The sequence below is a fragment of the Carassius auratus genome, chromosome 27, assembly GCF_003368295.1.
Source record: "Carassius auratus strain Wakin chromosome 27, ASM336829v1, whole genome shotgun sequence".
Taxonomy (NCBI): domain Eukaryota; kingdom Metazoa; phylum Chordata; class Actinopteri; order Cypriniformes; family Cyprinidae; genus Carassius; species Carassius auratus.
In genome coordinates, this window is record NC_039269.1 from 14,633,465 (window position 1) to 14,646,257 (window position 12,793).

Below are 12,793 nucleotides of genomic sequence, written 5' to 3' on the forward strand. Positions count from 1 at the left end.
GAGCAAAAAAGAAAGAAAAAAGTTTAGGGTGTCATATTATGGGCCTCAGGAAAAAAAAAACTAGATATAACTCTTTTTTACGTTCACTGTATAACCAAACAAAAGGCTGTAGTGAACTATAAGACAAAACCCATAATAAACCATTAGATGAAAATACAGAACGTTATTATTATTATTATCACAATACTGCCATCAAGTGGCTGTTACTCACACTACCACTTCCACTGTAGGTCACTGATCTTCAACGTTCTACGTCTGCGTTTCTACTTTCAAAGGCTGTTATTTTACAAAAAGGCTATTCTTAAAATAATGAAGTTAGCCAACACCAGGCAGTGCATGATGATAGACAAGTATAAAATGTGTACAATTCATAGTGAATGGAAATCAGAACAACGCCAAAAAAATAAATAAATAAAAAACACCAACAGGCAGAGAGTGAATGACCATTTAATGATCTGCAAAGGTGTTAAACAAAATTTATTTTACATCTTTAAATGTCCTCATAGAGGAACAGCAAAATACAATCAAAATGACGAAAAGATAAATCAGACAAAATTTTAAGATCGGCTGTTTTTTTTACTCTTTCGTGTGGTATAGTAATATTTTAAATTGGTGTATCAAAAAATGTAAGTGCCTTCAAAATGACCATGAGAATTTGTAGTAACCCAATGAAACTGCAAAACTAAGACTCATAGTTTACTTTCTGCATCGGTTTTCTTTACATACTTTTGTTTCGTTTTACAAAACAAAACAATGAAGAAAAGAAAAGTGACAAAATGAAAATGATTATTTACAGTTTGGCTCAAGAAGACACCAATCAAGAAAGGAGACCAAAAAGATAGTCTCTATCATGTCTCCTGAAAGATTTTGATTTTTTTAGTTTTTAGTTTTCTCTTTACAAAGTATATCCACCACTTGCATTGTACTGTTCTTGTGGGACATTTTGAGGTATGTTCAAAAAACCAAGAAAGAACAGTGGGAAAACAGAATTTTACACTTCAGGGGTCTTAAAGGGCATCATCATCAGTCCAGACACCCCCAACTTAGAAATAATTACCAGAGAAAAAGGCAGAAATAGAGGTAGGGGACAAATCATAAAACAAGGCAATGTAAAATCAGGCTTTAAAGATCAAGTGACAAATACAAAGTCAAGTATCAAAATAAAACTTGATGAATCTTGATTCATTTTGTTTTCTCCATTTAAAAATTATGGCACAGGATTGATTTCAAAAAACGTCAACCAAACAATAATCTGAAATGATAATCAAGTGGTAACTGACAGTTCACTTTCACGGTTGATGGCAATAGGTTGTCAATCTTATTATGCTTGTCAACTGCTTTGAAAGTCTTTAAATATACATTATATTTACAACCAGGCCTTCGCCTGATTCACTTTTGCAATATTAAGAGGAAAGCGAAAAAAGTATACATACAATCCCCCAATTGAGGCATCAAATGTAAACTGTACAACTCACAATGCTCCCACATTTTGTCCCTTTCAGAGATAACAAGGACTAATATTGAGAGCCATTTCTACAAATAACATGGAAGTAACTTCTTTACTTATGATTGAACAGTAGCTGCTTTATATTACATTATATTTTTTTATATAAAGTTTGTCAAAGGAATTCAACTGAACTACTTCGACTAAATAGCATTTTAGTCTCTACCACAAAAATGGCTGGTGAATGAAGCATGTCCAAGTAATAAAGTAAAAGTACAGTTTCAATAACCAAATTTGTACAAATTTTTTGATTTTCATAACATAGTGCAATGATTGGTCTGAATATTTTTCAGAAAAAAAAAACATTTCTTAATCAATAAAAGGTTTCTTAAAGTCCTAATAATCCCAAACATCTTCAGTGTTTTAAAAACCATAGATACAAATCTCCAAAAGAAGAAGAAGAAAAAAAAAAAGAGATCAGAAAATTGATCGTTGTAGATAGCTCCATCTATCTCTGTGTACTTTAAGGTGATACACAGTTAAACAGATGCGGCAATGAGTCAATGGATTAAAAGGCTGGTGAAAGAACAAAAAAAAAAAAAAAGAGTGAATACATGGCCAAGGAGGAGTAAACTTGACTAACATTTGGGTGATTTCCAGAGTACAAAAAGAAAAGTTAAGTCCCAAAGGCTGGTGTTGGCATGTTGGAAGCTGGGATCTCCCTCTTATACAGAAGCTATAACAATCATAAGATGGGGAGAGATACTGGAGATGCTATTGAGAAGGTCCGGAGCGAGATGAGACAAGTGGCTCTCAGAAAACTCGCAAGGAGGGAAAATCTGGACAACATAGGCTGGCTATACAAGGAAAACAGAAGACAAATATTTGTTAGTGGAATGTACAATTTTAAGTAAGCAGCTGGCTAAATGATTTATTTTCATTATAATTGTCACATTCTTGGGAGGACTTACCTGATTTGAACCTGGATTCGGGACATTGATAATTCCAGCAGCTTGCTTTGCTTGCAGGTAAGTGATGAAACCAGTTTTAAGAGCATGGGTCTGGTTGTGGACGTCCTCTTGGTCCAGTCCACAAGGCAATGCCAACAGAAGGCAGTATTCATTTTCAGCCTAGGAAAAAGGGTTTTTCCTTTAAATTCGTAATACTGTCCAGAGATTTCATGAGCTTGACATGTATAAATTACACTTAATGTGGATTGAGAAAAAACTCATAGCCATAAAAGTCGACAGGATGCTTACAGTCATACGTCTTGCAACTCCCTCAAGTTGTGAGGCTTCTAAGCGCATTCTCTGGGCAATTCGTAGAAAAGCACCTCCTTCTGGAGATGGCAGTGAACGGTGAGCCAGAACATTGTTACCAGACACAAAATGCAGCTGTACTGCTGCAGTATCATTCTTAAGTGCCAGGTGACCTTGCCAAATAATTGGGTATTTCTGCATAAAGGAAGACAAAAACGCTGTTAAAACCTTAAGAATTATTTCCACTTAACTTATCATAGAAATAAAAAATAAATAGAAACAATAATAATAATAATAAAAAAGATTACAAACCGTCAACAACTGCACCATATCAACAGACCGAAGTCCGGTGTGGTCAAGTTTAAAGTCTGATCGCATCTGAGAACTGACTGAGGATGGAGGTGGCATTTGGCTAGAAATAGGTCCTTGAGGTCCCTTTTGCACAGTGATAGGCATCTCCAATTTGGGCGTTATAGTTACTGGTGAAGTGTAAGAGGGGGAGCCAGTCTCACCCTGAACTCGTGATATCTGACACAAATCCATGGAGCTTGGGTGTCGAATGTGAGAACCATCAAGTTTTGATTCGCCAAAACTTCCCACAGACTCAATAGAAGAGACAGAGGGCACCTTGTGCCTCTGACAATGATCAATTTGTGAGACCTGATAAAGAAAGTACATTTTAAATAAAAAAAGAAAAAAAAAAAAACGTTCATAGCTAATATAATTGTTAACTGTAATACTCAAATTAGGATTGTAGAGCACAAAACAAACTCTCACCTGTGACGAAACAATTCCACGATTACCTAAGTTAATTCCAATTACTGAATGACCTGGATACTGAGGATGGAAGCCACGCATTTCTCTGTAGTATTCAGACATGGAGTTTGCATTTCCAGGATGAATCAATTGAACTCCTTGAGGAGATACCATCACAGAGCCAGGTGAGTGTCCTATTATCCTATTGTCAGAGTGAGGGGACAGTGGCATCTTAAGATCCATTGATTTTGATGCATCCCTCACAGTCTGTGGTGTATTCTTTACCACAGGGGAGGTTTTAGAAGGGGCAGATGATATGTGTGAAGATGACTGCATTGTCTCTGGTGTTCGAGTTTGGCGACTCTCAACAACACTTGGATGGTCAGTCAAATGCTGGTGCACAAGCAGACGTACATCTCTGGCATACTGATCTAGACGCAATGCCCTGTGATGCAGACCTTTGAAATCAGCCTGCATTACTATGCTTTCCTGTTGTAACTGTGGTGCAGAGGCTCTACGAAGTCCTTGAGGGAGACTTTGCATGTCATCATTGCTTGTCCCAACAACTTGACCATCACCACATGAACTTGCATGTGATTTCAGTACAACATCTCTGATTACTGCAGGCTGAGGTGTTGTGGAGCGCTGTGGAGGTGCAGATCGAGGTGATAATAGGTTTTCTGAATGGATTCCATAACCTATTCCAGATAATGGCGTACTGGCTCTGACATCTCCTTGGGACAAATGACCTATGGGCACAGACTGGGTGACACTATGAGGGGGCATGATAACTGACTGCTCAGCATGGTGTATATTTGACACAAACTGAGATATAGGACGAGATGGTCCCAAAACAACTGAGCTGCTAGGAGGGCAAACCTTTGAAAAGGGTGACGTGGAATGGCCTGACGCCCTTGGAGAATGTGAATCATGCTTGGGTTGTGAGACCACTCTTTCATGTTGAGCACTAGGAGTTAAAATGTGATTGCCTGCCAAAGATGGATGGTGTGGGCTTAAAACTGGTTTAATATTGAATGTCTGTGATGGTTTTATATCAGTTTTAATTGAAACTGTTTCTGCTGCTCCATTTTTCTTAATATGCTGCTGCTGTGCAATTGACAGACTATACCTCAGAAGTTGAGAATGGCTTGTGGATTGTTGGAAGGTTTTCACAGAACCACCTTGTTGACCAGTGTGGTAGGATGGTTCAGATTTTTCAAAGCTAGGACTTTCCTGATTAATTGAGGAAATAACAGGCTGAGCACTGAATGCTTGGCCAGCTAATACTACCCCGGCATGTCCATAACCTGTGGGTGTCTGTGATCCTTTTGGAGTAGAGGGGTGAGGTGGTGGTTCTTGTTTTATCTGTGATTTTGCTACAGGCTGCTGAAACTCTATATCCACTGCACTGGCTGGTGGGATTTGACTTATTTTAGCAATGATCCGCTGTGGTCCCTCTGTCTTTTGTCCAGAATAACTCAAAACTACCACACCTTCGGATGTATTGACCCTCAAACCAGCACTTGATCCTGTATTACAATGTGTGCTTTCAACAACAGGGCGCCCAACACTTCCACCATTATCAGAGGGGTTAAGTCCATGATACCTGCTATTATCATTCAAGCTTGTACGATACTTCTGCTTGGGTAAGGGCATTCCAGAGCTACGGTTGCTTAACGAGATACGAGGAGTGTCCTCAGAATCAAAAGGCATAGGGATCCGACTAATGACTGAAGTAGCGGTTGAAGTTATAGCCAGTTTCTCCTTTAGGATCTGTGGTGATTCACATTGTAGCAGAGGTTGCGGCTGTGGTGGTGCTGTACGGGGTACAAGTTGAGTAATAGGGCTAGGTCTGTCTTCAAGTAGAGAAGTCTTTAAAGGCAGCACAGCCTCAACTGAATTTTCATTTTCAGATATCCGTGCATCTGCTGTTGTGGTTGTGAACTGCATACTTGGGGCTGCATTGCTATTTGAAGCAGACACATACTTTGGTTCCATTAGAATCTTTCGCAATGTGCTGGAGCTTGGGTCAATATCAGAGGCCTTTGTGTCCGGGGGCATGGGAGGATTTGCTGGGGGTCCCGCAACTCCTGGTGTAGAAAATGCCATACTAACTTGTGGTTTAGGTGGAATTCCTTTCTCCTCTGTTCTAGTGTTCCACTCAGGGTGTGTGAGAGGAGTTTTGGATGATTCAGGTGAATTCAGACAAGTTGTAGGTGAAATGTGGGCAGGTGCTTCTGGTTCAGGAGATGGCTGTTGAGTCCTAGAATAAGAAGGACTGTTATTCCCAGAGTGGAAGGCAGATTCTTGAGGTTCAGGCTGGTCAACAGCAGGCTGTTCTGCCTCTTTTGGTGTGTCTAAAGTCACTGTAGCTTCATGTTTACATGCAGCAGCAACAGTAACTACGGCTGCTGCTGCTGCTGATGTCGCTGCCTTAGGGTTGGCAGTTTGAATTTCTTCTGGGATAGATTCTGGAAGTTTAACTATAGTGGATTCAGGTTCCAGCACTGCATCATCGTTGATCTCTAATTTTCTGTTTAAACAAGCCTTTCGACCTCTGGATTTCTTTGGTGTTTTTGGCCGTGCTCTTCCTCCTTTTTTGGCTGCCTCTGATAATGGAGATTCTGTTAGTGAAGTATCTGTGTTACTTGTTTGAGAAGGTTTAGAGTCTGGAATCATAACACTATCTTGTTCAGATTCTACAATAGTCTTTACAGTTAAGTCTGTCTCAGGTTCAATCCCCTCACTTGATACTGGCAAAACAAGTGCCTCTGGTGTGGGAAGGAGGGCTGTGAATGTTGTTGGAGCAGAGAATCCATCTGCTTCACCTGAAATATCCTCAGCAGTAATGGAATCAATTGCAGCAGCCAGTTCAGTTTCACTTGCTGGATTGGCTGGCTTTTCTACCTCCGTCTCATCTGCAGGTTGTACTATAACAGCTGGAGTTAGGGTAGCTGGTTCAGCACGAGGTTCTTTGTAAGGTGCTGGATGCTGTTCATCTGTAAGCCTTGAAATATTCTCCACTGCCCTTTCCAGTTCCATTTGATGGGCAAGGAAGGCAGCCACAGGATCAGTAGGAGGCTCGATTTCTTCAAGACCGTGAATATCTTCCTCTTTGTGGTAAATTGGGACATTTAAGTCTTCTTTTACTAACACTGCGGTTTTGGTTTTCAAAGACCCTTCCGAACTTACAGCTTTATTATCACCTGAATGAAGGACATCTTTAACTGTATCCAAAGTCAGATTAACAACATTGACAGAATTATCATCGGGTATTATTTTGGTGTTCCGTGTTGACCTTGATGCCTTGACCTTCTTCTGATCTAATGCCTGTGTTTTTTCTACAGATGTGATTTCTATATCTGTTAATTTTTCCTCAGCAGGATGTGCAATTTCCTTCTCTCTTTTAGATATGTTATGTTGCTTGGTATTGTGTGACAATTGTCCAACTTGCATTAAAGTTTCATCTTTGGATTCATTCTGGTGATCTAGGGCAGGTGATGCATCAACCGCTGCTGAATCTGACTGAACAGGTTCTGGGCTACCTGAAACTTTGTCCAATTTCAATGTTTTTCTACTTTGTCCTGCTCTTATTGGTGAAGACTGCCCCTTTTGGGATCGCGGAGAGCGCCATGTATCAGCTGTTTTAGATATTTCTCCACTAGTTGTTGACTCCTTAATTTCAGTGTCTTCACTCTCAGAATTTTTGGTCTGATCTCCCTTAACTAGAGACATATCATCATCTCTTTTGCGAGTTTTTGGTGGACGACCTCTCCTACCAAGTGTGGTTGCCATCTGCTGTGTTGCAGCCTCCTTATCAGTACAGCGTTTACGTGTGGAACGAGAAGGTTCGGTAATCTCTTTTCCTGGTTGTTGAGGAGCCTCATCCTCATGGGGTGTTGCATAGACAGAACGCACATTCCGTCGCTGTCGTGTTTTGCCATGGTTTGTGTTTGATTCCAGGCCCTGCTCCGAATCGGTTGCATGAACAGGAGATTTTGTTGAGTTTTTGGGGTCAGCAGCGAGTTTTAAAGAGTCTCCTCTGGGGGATGAGGATCTTTTCAGCTTTTCTCTATCAATTCGTTCACTCTTTCGTGTAGCTGGTTTCTCATTAGAAACCTGAGGGATTGGTGTTGGTGAGACAGGTTTTACTTTTTTATTCCTGGGTTGTTTACGTGGTGGCTGTTCCGGTACAAGCTCAGGTTCTGTTTCTGGCAACTCCACATCCAGTGGGGATGCAATCTTGTGAAGAGAAGCATTAACATTTTCTGATTTTGTTTCTGGAAGCTCTGTGATCTCTTGAGTTTGACTGGGGTTTGAAAACAATGGAGAAGTTGCCTGAAAAGGATCACATTCTGGCACAATATTACTTAGAGATGCACCAGGAGTAGGAGGTTTGACATCAATATTCTGTTCAACACTTGGGTTCACAGTCATTATGGACTCACTCAGCTTTTCATTAGGTTCTTTGACAGTTACATCTTCCTTTAGTCCAGTAGATGTAGAACTTACTGGGGCAGCTATGTTCTGCTCCTTTAGGCTGACTGATGGTGGAGAATGTTCTGGAGCATCTTCTGACTGCTCATTCACTACTTCTGGACCATCTTTGTTTGTAAATGTAGAGGACAAATCTGGCTTATCATGCTGCACAGAAATCTCTGAAACTTTAGACAGAGATGTTGGTGATGTTGTAGCTGGAATATGATTAACTGTTAACTCTTGGGAAATTTCTGATATATTGGGGGATGGCTCAAATTCTTCATCCAATGTTTGTTCCTCCTCCTCCTCCTCCTCCTCCTCAGTTACACAAATTCTTTCTGAAACTCGCAACTGTTGATTCTTATCTTTCTGCTGAAGTTCTAAGAAGCGGCTATGAAAAAGTACTCTTGGTTCTTGAGAGAGGTCTGATCCTCCTGGTCCAGCTTGTTCCTCTTGGGAATTGCTTGTAATATGATCTCTACTGATTTTAACTTCAGGGTCATTATTTTTCTGCTCAAGGTGCTGAAGTCGTCTTGAGTCCTGTTCAAAGATAGAGCTATGAAGGAAGCGTGAAGCAAAGAGCTCTTGTCGTTCTTGTTCAATGTGCTTGGTATCTTCCTTTTTATCATCAAGCTTTCCCTCAGAATAAGAACGGATTTTCTTTTTCTTCATGTACCATGAAGGAATAGGCCTTGGAGTGGGTTCAGACTTCTCTTTGTCTGTGCTATTCCGAAAGCTTTTGAATTTTGAGTCATGACCAAGGAAAGACCAATTTTCTTCCCTAGATGAAGACAGGGACTTAGCACGCTCAAGCAAAGCCTTTGTGTCTGGTGTTATGGTCTTATCCAATGCAAATTCATAGAACTTGTTCTTTTCAAGTGACTCAGAAGACGTCACATCTGAAAGCCTCTCTTCGTGCTCTCTATTGAAAGAGTCTGGCTTTAGTGAAAGGTGTCTGCTTTCAATATCTTCATCAGAGTCTGACTGAACCTCTCCAGGTTCCAATTCACGTTCTGGACGTTTTCGGATACTTTCCCGTTTAACAATGCTGGTGGGGAAGCTCATTTCTCCTCTGAAAGTGCCCTGCCTAATTTTGCTCTCCCAACATAACTCCTCTTCTGTCACTGATGTTTTCACTTTCAAAATTTCAGCATGCAATGAAAGCCCTTGGCACACTGTGTTGCCAATATTGTATTTTGATACATCAAACTGCAAGCAATTTTTACTCATTGCTACTGGAGAATCTGGCTCTTTTTCCAACAATTGTGATGCATCCTCAGCAAAGGGTGTCCCTGGAAGTGAATCAAGTCTCCTTTCAGGTTCATCATTTGTGTGTTTGAACCTCTGATAATCTCGCTCTCTTTTAGTGCCAAAATCAAATTCAAATGGTCCTGACTTCTTTCGCTTGCTGGGTGGTGAATTGCTAGTTACATCTTGAGGTGGTTTTCCTACCTCATGCACAAGACTTCGATGCTCAAAGTCCTCTGCATCGGTGCTGGGTGTGCTTTCAGTTTTATCAGATTTATCATACTCTAGCAATTGTTGCTGTAGGCGACGGTTCTGCTCCATTTGTTTTCTGCAACTCTGCGAGTGATCAATGTCTGAGAGCAACCTTTCTTTACTTTCAGAATCTCTTTCTATCCTTGAGGAGTGTATGTGGTAGCTTGTTATGTGCTGTTGTTCTTGGTCTTTTGAAAATTCCATTTCTACACTTCCATCATCAGAGACTTCAAGACTGAAACTTGGTTGACTATGAGCTTCAATTGTCCCTTGTGTCTTTTGATCAAGGCTATCTAAAGGATCAGTTGCCTCCTCAGTTGGTTCCCGAAGCCGAGCCTGAAGGTCTAGACTGGGGCCTACTGATAATACAGTTTCCAGCTCTTCTTCTGTAGTACTAACAGTTACCATTCTCTCTGGCTTAATTTTTTCTCTCTTATACACTTCTTTTCGTTGCATCTTTACATCATAATCAAAGTCTTTCAGCAATGGTTCATCAATAATTCTCCTTAACTTCACTTCATCCTCCTCCTGAGTTATCTTTTTTACATGGTCAGCCTTTCCACAAGTTTCTTTAAAGCGCCTCTTTCGTGCAGCTAAGCGGTCAGCATCCACAGAAGAACTAGTGTCATATGCAAGATCAGTTTTGGAGTATTTTTTGTTTTTCACGTTGCCCTCTTTATCCAAAACCTCAACTTGACTAGCCAAGCCTTTCTCCTTGAGATGTTTTCCATGCTTAAAGAAATCTCTAGCCTGAGTATCTATGCGGAAATGCATACCTTTGTGATCAGCAGAGGGTGGGCTGGTTGGAGACCGAACAGGGTCACTCCCAACCTTTGTTTTTTGTTTCTCACTGAGGATACTGTCTATTAACTTCACTTCCTTCTCCTTTACTCTTGTTAGCTGGACAACACAAGGTAGCAGATCAAGTTTTCCTTTTCCAGAGTAGTCTTTGTCTTTGATCAATGATTTGCTGGATTTACCTCGAAGAGTTAAGCTAGCCTCTGGGCTAGTTTCCCTGTCAAGTTCAAGGTCTGGCTCTGATGATGGAACCGTAGGGGATGCAAGTTTTAATTTCCTCAGCTTTTGCTTCTCAGTCCTGTCCTTGTCTCCTTTTTCCTTACGTCCAGCACGTCTGTCTTTTTCTCCTCCATTTCCACGCTCTGCTTCAAATAGTGATTTGTCTTTCTCTGATTTATCACTCCTATTGTGCCTCTCCAAACGAATTTTATCTGGCTTTTCAAATCGTGGTGGAGAAAGCGAGCTGCAGCTGCCACTTCGCTCAGATGAGCGGCTGTAAACATGATGTTCAGAGTCACTGGGAGGACGTTCAGAATGGGATGGGGAAGCAGCAGGACTAACAGGGCGACGTGGATGGGAAGGGCTTTGATTGTGTTCGACTGTTCGTCGACTGTGGTCACGTTCACGATCGGTTTCAAACCGTTCTCTTTCCCTTTCACGCTCTCTTTGTAAGTAGCTGTACTTTCGAATATCCTGCTCATATGGGTCTCTATAATCCCTGTATTCACGGGGGTCATCATAGTATCGTGGATCATAATAATCTCCCTGATAAGGATCCCATTCTGAATAAAACTCTCGACTTCTGGCAGGATATTTTCGACGTGGATCCTCTGTGTAAGAACCTGGGGCACGTACATTCTCATAGTATGCCCGTTCAGCTGTGAACTCATGATATGGCGGCCGGCGCTCATCTCTGCAAAAAAAAAAAAAATTAAATAAATAAATTAACTAAGTGAATAAATATAAAAGGATTCTATAAAAAATAAAAGAGGTGTTACCATACATCTCACCTTCGTTCATTTGTGATTTCATAGAAATCTCTTATGTCTTGTCCAGATGCCTGCATTGAACGGTAAAAAGCCATCTGGCTTTCTTGGTTGGCAAAGTCAACCTGCAAACAAATTTAATTAATTAACAGTGTTAACAAAAAAACAGTGGGTTTGTCAGTGGTACAATTCATATTAGATTACAGACCTTTATTTTATTTCCTCCAATTTTCCAACCTTTTGTTTCCTTGACAGCGGCCTGCGCATACTCTATATTATTATATAAGATGAGGGCCATTCCTTTTAGTCGGTCAAACACAACCTAAATAAAAAATTAAAAAAAATTATATAAAGAAAACTAGTGAACTTCAAAATGCAATGCATTTATTCTACAGAACAAAAACAAACAGAACAACAATTTTTAAAAATGTAAATCACCTTTACAACATGTCCATAACGACAAAAGTGCCTTGTGAGATACTGTTCAGTAATACTGGAGGACAAGCCATCCAACCATACACATGTTGTAGGCATACTCTTGCCAAAACCAAGCTGAAGGAAAGAAAAATTCACATTAAGAAAACCAATATGTCTTTTGTAATCCATAGTTTTTAATTACAATGAGTACAAATAAAAATACAATTACAACTGTAAACACTCTTTTTTTTAAAAAAAAATGCTCATTGTACCAAATGAGAACTGGATGTTAGCTACATGTAACATAACATAAAAAAAAGAAAAGAAAAAAAAAGTCCAATAATAATCTGATCTCATCCTCACCTTTAACCTGTTGTTGCCAAGGTATTCACCATCCATTTTCTTAATTGCTTTGCAGACACTTGCTATGTCACAATACTGGAGAAATGCATATTGTGGGGAACCATTTACCTTTTTTATATCGATATCCTGGTAAAAACAGAAAATGTACATAAACTGGCAGTGTTAATACAGTGACTGTTTTAAAAACGTTTTAGACAATTTTTAATCACACTTTCAAATGTCTACTTACAACAATCTCTCCAAAACGCTGAAATATGTTAAGCAGGTCATGATAGGTTGTGGTTTTCTCCAAATTTCCTATGAATAATGTCCTTGTAGCTTTTGGGTGAAACTCATCTATTCGTTCATCCAAAGGTCGGAACTCATTCTCACTCTCTGTTTCTATTGAGCAATAGATTATAGAGAACAATTTTGGGTCCAATGCTACTTCAAAATCTAATATAATAACAACAACAGATTCTGTACTAAAAGCAAGGAACCCACCTGGGCCATGCCAAGCAGTGACATCAATTTGCATGCCAAAAAACAGCTTCCCTTTAGATGCACTTAGAGCTTTTTCTTGATCCTCTTGCTGGCGAAAGAACACTAATCCATATCGTTCCTCAGAGGCACCATGAATTTGAACTGATGTGACTTTGCCATGTTTCTTAAATTCATGGAAAAGACCATCCTTCAGACTTGTATCTGAAATAGACAGGGAGATCATAAATACATTATTATTAGATTTTGCTGTGTCACCAAAGTGTCTTCCAAGATAATGGTTAAATTAGTTGGGCAATATGTTTTTTGTT

At 40.0% G+C, this 12,793-nt stretch overlaps 1 protein-coding gene across 2 annotated transcripts in view; it reads right to left on the bottom strand.

Moving 5' to 3' along the window:
• Positions 1-431: 431 nt before the first annotated feature.
• The window catches only part of LOC113045596 (msx2-interacting protein), a 28,895-nt gene continuing 16,533 nt past the window's right edge, over positions 432-12,793 (bottom strand). For both annotated transcript variants that reach the window (XM_026206048.1, XM_026206047.1), the window contains exons 5-15: positions 12,486-12,686; positions 12,232-12,383; positions 12,003-12,128; positions 11,661-11,774; positions 11,431-11,544; positions 11,247-11,347; positions 3,481-11,149; positions 3,016-3,363; positions 2,704-2,898; positions 2,416-2,574; positions 432-2,301 (exon numbers count right to left, since the gene is read on the bottom strand). In XM_026206048.1, coding sequence (XP_026061833.1) covers positions 2,170-2,301; positions 2,416-2,574; positions 2,704-2,898; positions 3,016-3,363; positions 3,481-11,149; positions 11,247-11,347; positions 11,431-11,544; positions 11,661-11,774; positions 12,003-12,128; positions 12,232-12,383; positions 12,486-12,686 — 9,311 coding nt within the window. In that variant the 3' untranslated portion in view covers positions 432-2,169. The remainder of the gene's footprint in view (positions 2,302-2,415; positions 2,575-2,703; positions 2,899-3,015; positions 3,364-3,480; positions 11,150-11,246; positions 11,348-11,430; positions 11,545-11,660; positions 11,775-12,002; positions 12,129-12,231; positions 12,384-12,485; positions 12,687-12,793) is intronic.